This window comes from Ochotona princeps, chromosome 14 (genome assembly GCF_030435755.1).
Source record: "Ochotona princeps isolate mOchPri1 chromosome 14, mOchPri1.hap1, whole genome shotgun sequence".
NCBI lineage: Eukaryota > Metazoa > Chordata > Mammalia > Lagomorpha > Ochotonidae > Ochotona > Ochotona princeps.
The window spans coordinates 58,191,700-58,210,116 of NC_080845.1; the positions used below are offsets into that span (position 1 = coordinate 58,191,700).

General features: G+C 45.2%; 1 protein-coding gene across 2 annotated transcripts; it reads left to right on the forward strand.

Annotated features, from left to right (window-relative positions):
• Positions 1-2,723: 2,723 nt before the first annotated feature.
• On the forward strand, positions 2,724-9,944 carry SPATA31E1 (SPATA31 subfamily E member 1). Of its 2 annotated transcripts, XM_058672795.1 has the most exons (4): positions 2,724-2,984; positions 5,113-5,167; positions 5,724-5,784; positions 6,039-9,944. In XM_058672795.1, the coding sequence occupies exons 1-4, from the start codon at positions 2,844-2,846 to the stop codon at positions 9,919-9,921; spliced, it is 4,140 nt and encodes a 1,379-aa protein (XP_058528778.1). In that variant the 5' UTR covers positions 2,724-2,843; the 3' UTR covers positions 9,922-9,944. The 2 variants fall into 2 exon arrangements, with proteins under 2 accessions (XP_058528778.1, XP_058528779.1); XM_058672796.1 differs by lacking the exons at positions 2,724-2,984; positions 5,113-5,167; positions 5,724-5,784 and adding an exon at positions 5,882-5,932 and having other exon boundaries at positions 6,039-9,943.
• Positions 9,945-18,417: the final 8,473 nt, after the last annotated feature.

The window sequence follows — 18,417 nt, forward strand, 5'->3', positions numbered from 1 at the left end:
AAAAACCTGTGGCCACCAAGGAACTTAGTAAACAGTGAAATTTTTCCAAATTAAATGTACCCTTAGATTTTCTGCCACAGTCATAATCATAATTTCAGCTCATTCTTAAGTCGATGTGTCCTTGAAGGCACCAACAAAATATTGAGCTTACTTACTTGAAGACAAATCATCTTTTAGTAACCATATCAAATAATTGAGGTGAAGTATAGGCACACCTTAACATTTGAAACTCCTTTAAAAACTTCATTTTAAGTCAGATGTTACACAGAACCCTCCAGTGGACAACTAGGGGAGCCTGTTGTTCTCTGTATTTCAGTTTGGTTGGTTGGTCTGTGACCTCATTTACCTGGTAAATTCAAGAAAAGTCATTCATTGCCAGAAAAGTATTTTTCCAACATTCTGCAACTCTGAAGTCAACTGCTAAACTGTATCTGTCAGAAGCACATTGCCATTTATCTCAGAAAAACATGGCAAAATGATCTAAGAGATCACATAAGACTAACAAATATTTAATTATTATCTTTTTTAATACTACAGAATTTGATTTTTTTTATGATGTTTATGTAGTTGGTTAGGGTGGATCAGGGTCCAGGGTTACAGAAAGGTGAATGAGACCTTTGTTTCCAAATTTTCTTTTTCTTCTTCCTATATCTGTGGGGAAGAAAGAGAAAGGGAAAAGCTGCACCCAGCCTCCCAACAGCCTTGGTACTCCCAACGGCCTTGGGATGAGGAACGGCTACTTGATATCAACCCAAGGTCCCCCCGATGTGGAGCATGCTCTGACGGTTCTGCTAAAGTGGTTCTCATAGTTCTGAAATGCCATTGATCTCGCCACCACAAGGATGAGGAAAACCTTCCAAGGTCCATTGGTCAACATAATCCACCAGGAGTCTCCAATTTCCCAGATATTTGCTGTCAATGCCTAGCTGGGTTAGTTGGCCAATTTATTCTGCCCTCCTTCCTCTGCTTCCTATCCTCTGAAAGTCCCAGTGGACTGCAACATCCTCCATGTGCATCTGGGCATGCCATCCACTGCTCCAACTGGGCCACTGAGGAGGTCCAGTTCTGACATGTGTACTCTGCGGTCAGCAAGTACAGTGGCCTTGTTGGTGGAAGTCCCTCAGAGGTCATTCCTATTCTGCAACATACCCTCTCAGTGATGCTCCCTCCCACACATCCTCTTGCTCCTTTCCCTTGGTTTATCCTCAATCCACGGCCCATGTGGCACCTGGTGTCAGATAGTGGTCTGAGCTTGGACCTGTCACACCAAATCCCCCTACATATCTTTTAAAAGAAATAAAATAAAATTTAAAAAATAGAATAGGTGACTATGCTGGCACACTGGTATAGTTAATGCAAATTTGGCTTTAATGAAGCCAAGATGCCTGCCAACTATTCGCTGCTTTTCTCCCAGATGTGTTAACACTTGGCTAGGTACAAAGCAACTTAGGCTGTTGCCTACAGCAGAGGTTAATTATTATGTAATTTCTGATGCACTGGTTCTACCTATTCTGGTGTTGTTTGAGCCATGCTTGTGTCATTAAATAAATTAAAAATAGGTGATTTCTTAGTTGGACTATGTTGACCAGTGGACCTTGGAAAGCTTTCCTCATCCTTGTAGTGGCAACAGACATTACACCCACTGAATAACGCTTTTTTAGCCTGCTTTGCAGTAACATGTACAGCTTATGGTTTGTCCTCAGCTGCTGAGCACATCACATCATCTAAATGGAACACTCATGCTAACTTCACAAAATAGAGTACAAATAGAAACAAAGAAAATGTTCACACAAGACCTCTTGGAACTCACACTGAGATACAATGCTAAGTATCAACAGCAATGAAAAACAAAAATTTTAGAAGTAAACATACGTCCCAGGTTCTAAGGTCAAAAAAAAAAAAGGTGCAGCATACATTCAGGACTCAAAGGGTAACAGAATAAAAAGGCAACAGAATAAAAATACCTAGTTAGAGTGCCATAATTAAGCACTTAAGGGATTATTTGGTTTTTGGGTTTTTTAATGATTTCTTTTTTTTTTTTATTGGAAAGTTAGATATACAGAGAGGAGGAGAAACAGAGAGGAAGATCTTCAGTTTGTTGATTTTACTACCAGTGGCCACAACGGCCAGAGCTGAGTCAATCTGAAACCAGAAGCCAAGAGCCACTTCCAGGTCTCCCACGCAAATTCAGGGTCCCAAGGCTTTCGGCCGTCTTTGACTGCTTTCCCAGGATGAGAAGTGAACTAGCCAGGATTAGAACCAGGGCTCATATGGGATACTGATCCATGTAGGGGAAGAACTTTAGCTGCTAGGTTACACGCTAGGCTTAAGGAATTATTTAAGAAAAAAAATCAATGGCCTGATGCATCTGATGTATGCTTAGGAAGAAACACAGAAAAGGATCACTCTGTCTGATAAAACACCATTAAAGTGTATTCTCAGAAGAGCCAAATGATAATTAAACTGCAAAAACACTCTGGTGAGTTCAAAGCAAGATTTTCTAGAAGAAAAAGGAACATGATATCTGGGTTACAGAGATCCAGAGGAAAAGAATAGAAAATGGACTGAAATTTCTGTCATTAAGCAGGTGGATTTGGATGGAAAAATCTAAAAAGCTCAGAAAGAAGTATGACCTATTTGGCTACATAGTGGGGGAGGGGCTGCAGCTAGCCCCTTCTTATCGCCCCTCCCCCACCCCAAGGAACCCTTTGTGATGAGAAGGCTACAGCTCTTGTGATGCAGATGGAGCCTACTTCCTTCTGCCAAAAGGAACTAAGAACTTAGCTGCCTAAGTGATTCAGAGGATGTTAAATTAACTCCTTCCTCAAGAAAGCCGCCTGGCAATGTGGCAGAGCCCCAGCTGCACCTCCTGGGGAACTGGCATCATCCTTGTTTTCCTGGGTGGATTGGGGCTCCTCTTGCTGCTACTCATCCAGAGAACTCCATCCTCACCACCTCATAAGAAAAGGAGGGTCATCAGGAAGGTAGGGAACCCTTGGCCAACAATGCTTTTCCCTTTTTTCCACTCTTATTTTCATGTTTATAATCAACCAGAGAGACTTCTGAGATGAGAAATCTCAGGAAAGAACATCACCCTTTATGCAAGGTTTCAGGTGGTATAAGAGTGTCTATGTGATGCTCTCAGACCATCCCTGGGTGTGTGCTGGAAGGCCCCAGGGAAAAATCAAACACTGACTCAACTGTCAAGTTTGGCTGACTCAAATACAGATGTCTTGGGGAGGACATACCCAAGGTGCTTTTCCATCAGTGGCCTACCTGGTGACTGGTGCCTTGCAGTCAAGTCTGTTCTCTGTATTAGGTGACCTGAGGGCTTTGCTGAGTCTTGAGAGTCTTGGCTCAAAGCCTGGAGTCACCCATGACCTAGACGCAGCAAGATCCTTCCTGGTAGCTCAGATGTGCTCTGGAACTGAGTCTGTTTCCTCAGGAGAGGAACAACAGCTAAAGACACCCCCAGCACGAGCCACATGGAACACTGTTCTCCGCTTTTCAAGAAGAGAAACAGGAAATGTTTCCTCTACTCTAGAAATGAGTTAAGGGGAGTGTTAGCTCTTCTCAGAATAAGCTCTTTCCAGGTTGCTGCCTAAATAGCCAAAATAGCAGACACAGCCAGCAAGGCAGGAGGTTTTAATGCAGCAGGGAATGAAGTCCAAGGGGCGGAAGCAGAGGCAGAGAGAGGGAGAGAGATGTCTCCTGCCATAGTGGAAGGAGGAGTCTCCAAAGGAAGGGCGGGGTGCGGAAGCAAGATGAAGGAGGGCGCAGACACATGGGAGTGTGCTTTTTTGTGGCCGGGGCATCACAGGCCATGAAGGATTGATGGATATGGCCATCAGTAGGCCACAAGAGATTGGTGGATAGGTTAGGGCTGCATGGGGTTGGTAGGTGCAGCGGTGGGCAAAGACTAGGGGGAGGAGCCACAAGGGGTTGATGTATAGGACCTTAGGGTATGATGTGTTAGAGTGTGGGTAAAATATTATTGTTGCGCAGTGTGAGATTCCTTTGTATTGAAAAACTGCTACTTTGCTAGGCCAGGAGGTGCTTGGACTTTGGGAGGATTCCGCTTTAGCGATAAATCTGTTGTTTGCTGCCTTGCAACTTTGTGAAGGCAAGGGTGCAATTCTTCTCTGGTCCCAGGAACCAGGAGGAAGATAAGGGTGTGCGAATGGGATGAGCCATACAGATAATGGGTATGGGAACAGAACAGGCTGCCTGTGCCTGAAGGCCATATGTCTAAGGTTGCTACTTCTGATGTATTTCCTAGCCCAAAAGGGCCTATATAAGCTTCTGTCTTGGGCTTGTTAGGGGTCCGACCGCCTGGCTTGGCTGGCCTGCATGCCCCAAGTGCGGTCTGGCCCCAGCATGCTGGCACAATCAACTCTGTTTGCTATTTGCATTAATTACCAGCGAGACTTTGTCGTTCTCTGGGGGTTGACTGGCTAGCACCCTGACGTCCGGGGGATTTGGCCCGGACTCTAACAGATGCAACCTCAGGTTATAGCAGCTTGGTGGGAACAGGGTTACAAAGTTACAGCTGATTGAAAGGCAACAAAACGTGAACCTAAAGGGCATGCAACTCTTAAGGAAGCCAAGACCTGGGAGAAGCAGACATTTAAAATAGTTCTGAATCCAAAATGGTGGGATCTTCAGGGCCAGCATTCCAGTTGCTCCTCTCAGGCAGAACACTTAATTTAGTGCTTAAGGCCCCAGTTGGGACAACAGCATCCCTTATCAGAGTGACTGGGTTAAAGTCCCAGCTTCATTTGTAACTTCTACTAATGCGCATCATGGGAAGGCACCAGTCATATTCTAAACAGTTGGGTCCCTGCAAGCACAGGAGAATGAAGTTCAGCTTCCGGTTTCCATCTTTCTCCCAGACTGGGTCACTACAGTTTCTTGGGGAGTTAACCAGTTAATGAGAGCTCTGTTGACCTCTCTCTACCTCTCAAATTAATCTTCAATGAGTAAAAGGAAAAACATAGAGATCCTTTAGTGAAAAGGGGCAAGCCATGATAGTCATGAGGACTGAATATCAACAGCTTGTCTAAGGAAAGGAGAGAAAAATTGGTTTAAGCTGCTCTGTTCCTTGTCTCTCAGCGCCAACTGCATACCAGGAAAACAATCAGAAATAGGAAGAACAGAACTCTGAAAGGTAAGTCTATGACCTTCTACTTGATGTAGCCACAAGTGATTAGACCCTGTCACTCCTCAAGGGAACAGAGCTATATCTGATGGATGTCAGAGGCAGAAACCCACGGGAAAGATCCTGGAAAGGAAACCAGAATGATGAATCCTCAAGTTTCTGCTGGAAAAAAAAAAAAAGCCATGGTAGGACAGGAAATCACTTGTTCTATAGGGGGTGCTGACGATAACACTGGACCAATATTGCCTGCATCCAGAGTCCAGCTGGAGATAATGAGGTTCACTTTCCTAAAGCCAATTCCTCTTTGAATTGAGCCTCTCTTTCCTCCCTGATAGTTCAGTGGTGAGGATGGCAAGGATGATGGGTGTGGAAGCACTTTGTAAAGGCTAGAGCACTGTCCCCTGTGCCTTGTTGGAACTGTCATGTGGGTTGAACACTGATGCTTAGGCTCCAAGCTTAAGCCCTTGGCATTCTCCGTCAAGGGTGGAGGGTGGTGTGCCATGCAGCCTCCCAGAAGAAATAGATCTCTCTCTTTCCCACCATAACCCAGTCTCCGAATTTACAGCCTGCAGAGACTGCCTGGAAAAACTGAGGGAAGCTCGAGGCCTAGTTTCAATTCTACAAAGGTAACAAACTTTCTGTTCCTCTCTATTTCACTGATATGAACTTGGGGCCTGAATCTGATCCTGAGAAGGGAGACTACAAGATAGTGGTAGCATGTGACTAGATCCCTGGGGTGAGGAAGAGCAAGAGTTCTGAGGCATCATGGTAAGGGTGAGTGGAGGTTCCATGGGATAAAAGTATCCACTCATGCCCAGGGCAGTGAATTTCCTGGCCTCATCTGTTACTGGGTGCAACTTGAATTTTCTGTCTCCTACAGCCATGTGGAAAAGCTACCAGACAATGACATTGCTCACCTTTTACATCAGGACCTCCTGGGAGATGAGCAGAAACCAGCACCTGCTGGAAACAAGCAGCCTCACCGGCAGACTGAGGAAGATGTTTCTCCTGACACCTTGTCCACATTGGCTTCCCTGGCTCCTCCATCCCAGCCTCCTCCTCCCCTGGCCCCCCACCTGCCAAAAGAACCTCAGGAAGTCCAGTCTGACATGAAGAGAATCCCCGCAGGGCCTGTCCCAGAGAATTCTCCTCCACGGAACTCCTACTTGGCATCTCTTGGCACGGCCATCCCAGGCTTTGACCGCTTAAGCAGCTCTATTTCACTCTTCTTCTGGTGGTGGCCAACTGCCAAGGCCTTGTTGCTCCTCACCTCACCACATGGCAGGTGCCAGCAAGAGCATCTTTCCTACCACCCACCAGAGGCTCCTCTCTGGGGAGATGCCACACACAGGCAGGTAGAGGCTGGTGGCCCCTCTTTCATCAGCCCTGCTGTACAGGAGCTGCTAGAAATGTCCATCTCCAAGAGAGTAGAACTGATGCTGAAAGCAGAAGAAAAGACTGGGTCACTCCTGAACCAAAGGCGCCCAAGCTACATCCTGAGATCTTTGGGAACTTTGTTGAGGTCCCTGAGTAACAAGCAGGCCGCCACCATGCCACAACCCTTCTGGAACCTGGGAAACAAACCAAAACAGCTGCCAGATCCTCAGCATCTCTCTTATTCAGAGGTCTTTGGGAATGACCTAGAACAGAAATACAGCCAGCTCTTTTGGGGCCTCCCCTCCCTGCACAGTGAGTCACTAGTGGCTGCTGCCTGGGTCTCTGATAAGAATTCTTCTGTTTCACGAACTCCCACAGTTAGGTTCAATGCCAGGACTGGTTCCTCTCCATCTCATGCTCAGTCCTCAGACCCTTCAGAGCTTTCCCAAGCCCAGCCTTCACACCCCCAACATTTATCCCAATCCCAACCTTTGATTCAAATCTTGCCTTTAGATGCAGCTAAGGTACAGATCCCAGCCCCTATCCCTTGCACTTTCCCAAACCAACCAAGTTTGTCTCTACGCAAAAGTAGGACCTGTAGAACGTCCTGTCCCACATCTCAGGATAAGGCTCGCTCTGTCATCCCAACTCACAACGAAGAAATGGATTGGCCTCTGCAGATGCCTCTTCACAGGAGGTGGGTATCAGGCTCTTGTCTTCCAAAACATCAGAAAATTACCAGCCAAGCCAGTTCCAGCATTCCTGGGGGGAGTCAGGGCTCTCAGCCCAGCAAAGCTATGTCTGACATTCCTGGGGAATCTATCAGCCCTGAGCTTCAAGAGCAGTTGGGACAACAGAGTCACACAAGGCTTCCCAAAGACAATCACCAGGGTAGCTTCCTCTACAGAATCAAACCTTCTCAGAGACTCTTGACACATTCTCATGGAAGATTCTCACAGATCTGCCCATTCCAGGGAAAAGACAAGTACAGCCACTCGCAGGCATCCATGTCCTCTGCACTTGCAGGTAAAAGTAACAAGGATGTGAATGCAATGGATGCCATGCGCTCCAGAAGACTCATTAGAAAGGGTACAGGAGGGTTCAAAACACGCAGACAAAGCAAGGATCTAGGGCAAGATGAGGATGACCAAAAGGCTCTGTCCTCGAATCCAGGATGCACCTCAGTAAAGGTTCTGGAAGATGATAAGGAAGAAGCAGAATCTGATTTTTTCAAGCCTAGGAAGCCTGAAGTTAGAAGTTATAAACCCAGGGTCCCAGAAAAAAGGGATCTGAAAAAAGATCTGAAAACCCATTTGGACAGGAAGTTGGTACAGATCAAGAAGGGCAGAATTCCTGTGAGAGTGCGTCGATCCTGGCTTGCTGCCAACTATGCCTTTTCCAGTTACAGCACCCCTATAATTCCCAGAAATGCAGTATACCCAAAAGGGCAGAGCTCTCGTGTGAACACCACCCAGAAGACTTACTTTGTCAATCCTTTCACTCGAAACATGCTGGAAACACACATAAAAAGGTTTCTAGTGAAGCAAGGGAAGAATCCATACTCACACAGTCTCAAGCCTATAAGTCTCAATGCGGGGGCAGCTCAAGTTTCAAAGTACCCACAGTCCAACCTTCTGTCTGCAACTGCCCAGGAGTTGGGAGCTGATGTGAGAGTTAAGGCTACCCCTCTCCTGGGAGAGCCTCAAAAAAGTCCAGGAGAGAAGAAGATGGCAACAAAGTCAATTTCACCCCTCGACAGGCCCCTCAGTGGCCCCCCATCTGTGCATGAGGAAGTCCAGAAGGCCTTGACAGTGATCCCATCTGGTGGCACCTCTAGGCTCTCGGTGTCTCCCCAAAACAGACAGGAGGTCAGCTTTCCTACAGAACCCCTAAAGAGCAGTCTTCCAGGCAAATTTCAGAAGAGCAAGGCTGGTGGAGCTGGCAGATGCAGCTCAGAGTACAAGGAAATTCCAACAATAGCAGTAAAAGAACCTCATGAGGACTTTGAGCACCTGGTCTTATCAGACTCTTACAACCTGGAAGTGCAAATCAGTGGAATAGCCCCATCTACAAAGGCTAAAGAGGACAGAGATGCATTGCAGGTCCTAGAGAGGGCCTCTACAGTGGACAACACCATGGGAGCCAATGTGCTATTCTCTCAAATCATCAGTGTGAATCTGAGTTTAGAACCTTGTGGAGGCAGTGAGTACCCCCAAGCCTCAGGAATGTTTGCTGACTACCAAGCAGGTGAACACAGCCTGGAAGAAAATGTTTTCAATGAAGTGGAGGTCCAAGTTGAGATAGAGACAGAGAAGGATCCTCAGGACCAGGACATGGAAGTAGTCTATCAAGACTGCACCCCTGAGAGGCTCCCCATCACCGATAGCTTGGCTGCTCAGGCTTCTTTGGCTCCTTCCAAGAGCACGAGCAGTAGTGACGCATCGTCTTCTCAGGGGTTTCAGGACCATCTATTAAAGGCAGGATGGAGCCAGAGGCCACAGGAGCCCAGGAGCCCAAAAGAGAGGTCCCCATGGAAGAGTGAGGACAAGATGGTCAGTCCTTCTGACAAGAGAGAGGCCCCTAGGAGGCTCAGACCAGGAGAGCAGGAAGAAAGAGCCATAGGACAAAGAGCTACCCATGTCCGTGGGGTTAGCCACCCTGCCTGGAACAGGGAAACAGGAGACACGGTGGGTAAAAAGTCCTTGCCATTCTTGCCGAAGAAGGAACATGAATCCTCAGAAGGTCACAACAAAACCAGGGCAAGGACCTATCTACAGCATCCTAACAACATCAAAAGAGTCTCAGGCTGGGAAGATACCCTATCAAAAGATAGGCCTGCATCAGCAACCACCCAGAGCCAGGGATCACACATAGGCAGGTTGTTCAAGGAAAAGAGAGAGGCCCAGGCTCAGGCTCTCACAACAGTGGTGGGAAAGATTGTGGTGGAACAGCTGGGGCTTCAATATACTTCTGTTCCCTCAGAGCTCAAGTGGTACAAAGAGGACCCCTGGGTCACACCGGGTAAGTGTTCCTACTACTCCCGAGGGTCCTCCCACCCAGCTCCAAGGAGAGAATGGATATTACATCGTCATGTAGTCCCTCAGCACTTTAACCGTCCTATCAAGAGCATGTGGACCAAGGATAGGGGCAGCAATAGGTTCTTCCCATCCAGGGAGCCTGTATCCCTATCTAGCTCCAGCCAACGCAGGGCAAGGCTGGCAGGTGCCATGGACTACCCTGGCTCATGCCCCAGGAATAGTCTTCGTCAGACAGGTGTCTCTTCTAGTCAGACATATCATGTCCCTCACATCTTGTCCACTGAGAAAAGTTTTCTCCCTAGAAAACATCATTTTTTTACCAAGGAAACCTGTTCAATCAAATGTTAGTACACCCTTTATGTGCTAATGGCTTCTACATAAAATATACTGATTCTACTCTATAAAATGCGGATTTTTTTTTTCATCAGATTTAATGGCTTATGCCTGTACTGGGTTAGAATATAGGAAAATGGGCAGGGTCTTCTCTTCCCAAGTGTGGCTTCTAAAAGGGACAGGGTGATAGTCATTCCAGATTCTGTCAACTGTCTCTTAGGTTTTCACAGATAAATACTGAAGAAGTCTTCAGGACTTGTCATGGTGAGTAATCCCTGTGAAAGCTCCATCCACTTTCCTAGACTTGAACTTCATATAATTATGGGAAAGGCCAGCAGAGGCATCAAGAGGTCAAACAACCACGCATGTCATACAGAATGGCACAGGAAATTGAACTCCTGAGTTCAGATGTGGAAGAATCTCACACCCGGCCGTGGATCTCTTGGTGGCAAATGAACCTCTCCCCTCCAAGATAAAGACTAGGAATGATATAGGCCTTGCTATTCCCTCTTGGCCCAGCTTTGATAACAGCGCTGTTGCAGGCCCTGGTCTCTGCTTTACTTTCTACAACAGCAGGGACAGGCTTGAAGTTCCACAGGTGGGTGCAAGCCAGGATGGCTGCTGGAACACATTACCCCTGCCTTTCTTCGGTGCACAACTGCCTCTGTTAAAACAAACAAACAAAAGCTCAGCTGAGCCAAAGGGCATCAGAGGGATAAGGTGGCAGCATAATGGATTCCAAAGATAAGAAACTTCTTCCATCCCAGAACCAATCACAGGATTAGAAGGAGTAGATCTCAGGACTAAGTGGCTCAGCCTAGGGCCACCCTGTACCCTGTGTCTAGAAAAGCCCCTTTAGATCAACACAGAAGGTCACACTCGAAGAGAGGCAAAGCCTTCACACAGGGAAGGTGAATTTTCTAACTGCCTGTTTCATAAGCTTGCTCATCGTTGAGGTGAAGGAACAACAAGAGGAAAAGGAAGGACTGGCAATCTCTGATGTGACTTGTGTTTTGAGAAACTTAACACATACATGTGGCACCAGGACTTCTCCTGGAGCAGGGGTGGGGACATCAGAATTCCCAAGGCAAATCTGAGGTCACACAGCAAGCTCTACCTGTGCCCCAGTCTTGCTTTCCCCAGGGACAGGCAGGGAAGATATAATTGGACAGTATCTGTACATACAAGAGGGATTAGGGTGATCTGTCCAAAATTTAAAGCCTGAGTATAGGAACAACCCAGGAGTGGTCTCAGGGTGCCTTTCCCACTATTCTTTATATGGATTTCTCTATTTCAAGTAGGTGAGAAAGCAGAAAGGCCACAAAATTGGAACGAAGGGGGCCATTTCTCCAGTTTTCCGTGCTGTACCACATAATGGATCTAACATAAATCCAAAAATCTCATCTCTGTTGGAAAATACTGAAGCGAGAGGTGTTGGTGGGTCAGAAATTAATCAAAACAGGTCCTTTTCTGTATACCTCTCTCCACCCAGCATGTGGGAAATAGTGGCCCCTGGAAGGAGCGGGAGTAGGCACAGCTCCAATAGGTGACTCTTGGTGACTCTTGGGTCACATGACTGGTGGCTGCTTCCAGGACAGTCTTAGCAGTCAGAGTTGGAGCCAGGACCTGAGAGGGGCTGGGACCTGGAGCAGAGCTAGCTTGTCCCTTCGGAGTAGAATGCAAGGTTTCTTGAGATCCAAGAGGTAGGTTCTGGTATGTGGATTCATTCCAGGATTTATTTAGACAAACACAGGCAACTGAGGGACCTGCAAGAAATAGGAAGCAACAAATCCTTGCACCCTCTGTTGCATCTTCCCTGCCCTCCATGATATGTAGCAAGGGCAAACATGGGAAGCCCTCCATAGATATTTTCCATGCAGAGCCTAGAAACATCTGAGAAATACCTTCCACAAGGACCCTCACAGAGACCTACAGAAAGGTCCCATACCTCTGCAGATATGCTCTGAGATGCCCAAAGAGATCCATAGACTCCCACCAACACCCCAACCAAGAGCCCACAGAAACATCCAGAGGACTCCACAGACTTGTGACACAAACCCGTATCAAGACAGGGCCCTCTGTGAGAGATGGCAGAGATACCTCCACAGGCTTGTGACAGAGAACTCCATAGAAGTCCAGCAGGAACACTCCCCCTACCCCCTGCCCAGTCTCCAAAATGCTCTGCAGAGCCCTCTGATTGAGATCCCGGCCAAGAACTACGACAGAGACAACAGGGATTTCACCTCCAGTTCCTGTCATGACTCGGATGTCCGGAGTGAGGGACTGACCCAACCCCACAACAGAACTGCCAGGAATGTCTGTTCTTGTCATTCTTCACTGCTGAGATGTGTTGGGAAGTGAGAAGTAACCCCTAGTTTTAGTTTGATTTCTATATTCCAAAAAGACAGAAAGTGATATTTTATTGAGGAACTGGTATGCCGAGCGTATCAGTAAAATGAAACAGGCAGAGGTGATTAAGGAGCATGGCTGTACTGTTGCAGAAGGTAGGGCCTCTGGCTCTACAATTTCCTTGCAAATGATTTTCTTTCGATGATAGACCTAAATTCCAATGCTCCTTACAGTGAGTTTCCTCCCAATAAACTCCTATAATGCTGAAAATATAAAACTACATCTTAAAAGTATAATGGAAAAATAACTCTGGTTTGAAACATTTTAAAATTCACACAAACAAGAGGTAATCAAATAGTTTATGAAAATGTATCTTATAAAAAAACTATGCAAAGATCTTTAAATTTTTGGCACCCAAATAAATTTAATTTCTTTTTTCACAAAAATTTTGATGTAACCTGGTACCATTCATTACAAATGAATTGAGGGGGGGCCCGGCGGCGTGGCCTAGCGGCTAAAGTCCTCGCCTTGAAAGCCCCGGGATTCCATATGGGCGCCGGTTCTAATCCTGGCAGCTCCACTTCCCATCCAGCTCCCTGCTTGTGGCCTGGGAAGACAGTCGAGGACGGCCCAATGCATTGGGACCCTGCACCCGCGTGGTAGACCCGGAAGAGGTTCCAGGTTCCCAGCTTTGGATCGGCGCGCATCGGCCCGTTGCGGCTCACTTGGGGAGTGAATCATCGGACGGAAGATCTTCCTCTCTGTCTCTCCTCCTCTGTGTATATCTGGCTATAATGAATTGAGGGGCCCAGCACAGTAGTCTAGTAGTCAAAGTCCTCGTCCTGCATGCCCTGAAATCCCATATGGGCATCAGTTCATACCCTGGCTGCTCCACTTCCCACCCAACAACCTGCTTGTGCCCTGGGAAAGCAGAAGAAGATGGGCCGAAGCCTTGGAACTCTTCACCCACATGGGAGACCCAGAAGAAGCTCCTGGCTCCTGGCTTCAGATCAGCTAAGCTCTGGCTGTTGCAACCACTTGAAGAGTGAACCAGATTGAATATCTTTCTTTCTGTATCTCCTTCTCTCTGTAAAATCTGACTTTCCAATAAAAATAACTAAGTCTTTTTTAGAAATAAAACAAATGCAACTAAACTGCAAACATCATGATTTACCCATGCCTACCTTCAGCATAAGAAATTTATATCAGCCTACAGTTGGGTAGAATGGTCTAACACAAACGCTATTTTATGATAAAGTTTTAGCTGCTTCCTCTAATGTACTGAATACTGTACTGGAAATGACAAGCAGAATGGTTGTATGGGTTTGCTTTGGTGCCTTCAGTAGGTCAAAATATTGAAAATAAGCGGTGCCTGTATTCTCAACTGAGAAGGGCGAGGAAGACCTTCCATCAGAGTGACAGACTCAGGCAACTAGCCCTGGAAGAAAGAAATCCTGCTAGGGGATGAAAAGTGCTCCCACCACGTATATTGTGAGGGAGGCTGAGTTAATTTCTATTACATCAGGAGAGTTGCCACATTTTACAAATATACTACCCTAGGACAGAGAGTAAATACACACACAAATCGAAGAAGTATGAACATGGTTTAACTGCATGATAGTCTCAACGTTTAGAAAAAAAAAGTGAAGCTATACGTCCATTTGCCTGAAAACTCTTTAAAAAGTTGCTCTTTCGAATGAAATAGTTGAGGTTGCAAGCAAACAATTTGTTTAGCTTAGCCCAAGTTAGAGTACCTCCTGGCCTCTATTGTGAGGTTCCCTATTGCCCTCCTTGGCTTCGAGTCTGTTTTCCAAAGAAATTCATTATTTCTGGATGTAAGAATCATCTGTTCTTTCCCTGCCTGAAATGTTTACTTTTGATGAGTCCTGAGGGTCTGTTCAGCACAGAGGAGCACAAGATGAATCTTCCTTGTCTTATGAATGTAAGTGTATCATACCACTATAGCATACTGCTGCCAGGGCTGAGTTTAGGCCTTCCACTGAAATATGTAACCTCAAAAGCACAAGGCAGCAGTTAACAGAGTGAAGAGATCAAGGAATTAATGTACAGAATATATAAGGAACACAAACCACTCAGAGAATCTGTCTCAAAAACAGAAGACCTGAACGTACATTCCTCACAAAGAGGAAGTGCAATTGCCAACAACTCTATGAAAGAATGTTTAGCATTACCAGTTATCAGGGTTATGCAAATAAAAACTACAGATAAAAACTCAGAATGGCAATTATCACCAAAAAAAAAAAAAAATGCTGGCATGGATGAAAAGGGAGTACTCCTATGTTGCTGGTTGGAATAGTAATTAGTAAAGCTATCAGGCAGAATAGTATAAATGTTCCTTTAAGACTAAAACTAGAACTACTGTGTAGTCAGTCATCCCATCACTAGGTATATACACAAGGACCTGATTTCAGTGTGCTGCATGTCTGCGCAGAGGACAGACCCCTGCATCTGGTTTTCAGGAGGCTGGAGCTCCCGAGGGATTGCGTCTTGCTGGTGCTTTGTGACCCTTGTTCAGGGTGAGGGTGGGATAGGAACATTTCTCAACTTCTGCTTCCTCCTCTGTCCCCTGCTCCATGGGTGCCAGCCAAGCAGAAACCAGCTCAAGATGGATACTCAGGTGGTCACTTGATTTTTTTTAATTTATTATTATTATCATTTTATGATACAGTTCCAAAGGCTCTGAGGTTTCCCTTACCTCCTCCCCTAGACTCTTCTCTCTGCCCCCACTAAGTTTCCCTATATTATTACTGTTCTATAGCTCTTCATAAACAGTCATTTGTTCATCATTGCGGGCATGGACAATGGCAGAGGGTACAGCACCCTATTGTCCAGATAAAATTAACAATTTCATTGAGAGTCCATCTTTGATCTGGGAGTAGAGATACATATTGCATTGTATCCTCACAACTGGATATGACAGTTTTCATTACATAGTTACTATACATCCCATTAAATGAAAAGCCACAAAACAAAATCAACAACAAAGAAAAAAAGAAACTAAAACACCATGAAGTTAAATAACATGCTACCGAATGACTAATCTGTCGTTGAAGAAATGAAAAAGAAAAATCAAGAAGGATTATAATGAAAATATTTTTTAGTACCGTAAATTTCTTTTTTTTTCAATGCTCAATTTAAAAGATATCAAGCAAAAATACAATCTAAGCAGTAGGATAGTATTTCTAATTTCTTACCAGAACTGGACAATCAGAATATTAGCAAGGAGTAGATTTCCATTTAATTAACGTGTTGGGGAAGGGGGATCAAGTCAAGAATGATTCATGGACACAAATGGCAGTTACCAAAACATAAACGCAAAAAATATATTAAAAAATTTGTATACATTCTTTTGCCCCTCTGCTGTAGCTCTCATGAACATGGACCCTGCTCAAAGGTGACTCTCTAACTCCAGCTCCAAGATGCACCTTTTCTGTCAATTGGAACAGACATAGTTGATTTACAAATTGTGTAGTTCACTAAGTCTACCTTAATTAGCACATATTATCACCTCAGGACATCTGCAAAGTTTAGATGTTATGAAGTAAATAAGGAACTTTGTCCACATACAATAAAAAAAACTCAAATACTTTATCAAAAACGCACACTTATTTTTACCATCTAAAATCATCTCCTAAATTAGGAGATAATAGCACAGCATCTTTCCCTTCAATCTTCTTTTTCTGCCTCTCCATCGATTAATGTACAGGCCAACCTATAGAAGACTATCCCTTCTAATAACTAGCAAAAGGACATTTGCATACACATTCTTTTTTTATAAATATTTATTTTTATCAGAATGTCAGATTTTACAGAGAGAAGGAAAGCCAGAGAAAGATCTCCCTTCCAATGGTTCACTTTCCAACAGGCTGCAACAGCCAGAGCTGCACTGATCCGAAGCCAAGAGCCAGGAGCTTGTTCTGGGTCTCCTACGTGGGTGCAGGGTCCCAAAGCTTTGGGCAGTGCTCTCCTGCTTTCCCAGGCCACAAGCAGGGAGCTGGATGGGAAGTGGAGCAGCCAGGATACAAACCAGTGTCTATATAGGATCCTGGCCATGCAAGGCGAGAACTTCAGCCTTTAGGCTACCACAGTGGGCCATGTGTGCTCATTCTTTTACTATATCTACTTTTAGTATAGTGCGTTCATTAGGACTGGTTTGTCCTTTAATTCACAGCAATATTAACTAAAATGTACACGCCAAATACTGTTTAGACACTGAACTATCTAATTCATGGCATACAATATTTCCCTCTTCTTAACTCCTCCTCCCTCTCATACCCTAGAGAATTGTCAGTCTACCCTCTGAGTCATCAAATTTGACAATTCCTCCTGTAAAATAACAAAATGGAAACACAAAGAATGTTAACTTTAGTCCTTGGTTTAATACATACTGGGAGACATCTAGGAAGACTAAACATTTCAATAACATTTATGCTTCCCACTTCACATGGAACAGTACCAAGTAAACTGTACACATATGACAAATACTGTCATTTGCAAATGTCTTCTGGGGCCCAGTGCAGTAACATACTGGCTAAAAATCCTTAGCCTGCATGTGCTGGGATCCCATATGGGCGCTGACTCAGCTCCCTGCTTATGGCATGGGAAAGTAGTGCAAGACGGCCCAGGGCCTTGATACTCTGCATCCACGGGGGAGGCCCTGAGGAAGCTCCTGGCTCCTAGTTTCGGATAGGCTTAGCTCTGGCCATTGATTTTACTTGGAGAGTGAACCAGCGGATGGAAGATCTTTCTCTGTCTCTCCTTCTCTCAGACTTTCCAATTAACAATAAATAAATCATAAAAAAGAAAGAAAATGTCTTCTGAGTGGGAACACTCTGGTCTCCATTCATTCACCTTACCATCTCTCCCATTGCAGACAACAGGCACTAATGCACCTGAAATGCTCAGGGAAGATATTAACAAGATCACTTCCACAAGTGATTTTAAGAACAATCTTTTCTATGAAGTTTAGCACAAAGTTTAGTCAACACTTTAGCACATCTGCTTCTGTCACACACTGGCAACTCCCTCACCAACATCTGGAAAGATTGCAGAGGTTGGAAATGAGGAAGTGCATGTCCTTTCCACACACAGTACACTGCAAAGTAAAAGAAAATGGACAGACATAAGGGGCAAAGGCCAGTCTTGCCTCGCCTCAAATCCATCAGGTTCACTAGGAACACTCAGGGAGGCCAGCAAACCTTCACTTTGCAACTCCTTCCTACCACCTACGCAGTGTGTCACTTAGATATGATGTCACATGTTTACCTCCAGAAGTCCTTAAAAAAATTTTTTTTTATTGGAAAGGAAGGTTTACAGAGAGAAGCAGAGGGAAAGAGAAAGATCTTTCATCCACTTGTTCTCTCCCCAGGTGACCATAATGGCTGGAGCTGAGCTGATCAGAAGCCAGGTGCCAGGAGCCTCTTCTAGGTCTCTCATGCAAGTGCAGGCTCCCAAGGCTTTGGACCATCCTCCATTGCTTTCCCAGACCACAAGCAGGGAGTTTAGATGGGAAGTAGAGCATCCAGGACATGAAACAGTGTCCATATGGGATCCTGGTACTTGCAACAGCAGGAATAGCTAATTGAACCATCATGCTGGGCTCCAAAAGTCTTTTTTCTAAGATAATGTTTCCACAAATTTTCATACAAAGTACACACAATGCACTAGTTTACTACTTTCATCCTACACTGGTCATCTCCATATTTTCATCAGCCTGGATATTACAAAATTAGGACCCATCTGTGTACTATATGCACAACACATGCATTGCAGCAAAGTTCAATAAAATGCTACAGGGCAATAGGTAAGTCAAAATATTCTGGCTTATTCAAGTAAAATCCCTTTTGCAATTTGCTTTTTTCTACTTCCCTCGACACATTGAACAAGTGTAAACAGTATATTACTTAGAGAAGTGGCTTAGCAATTCAATTTCCAAACACAATCCCATCAGCTTTTTTTTTAAGATTTATTAACTTTTATTGCAAAGTCAGATATACAGAGAGGAGGAGGGACAGAGAGGAAGATCTTCCGTCCGATGATTAACTCCCCAAGTGACTACAATGGCCGGTGCTTCACTGATCCGAAGCCAGGAGCCAGGAACTTCCTCCAGGTCTCCCATGCGGGTGCAGAGTCCCAAGGCTT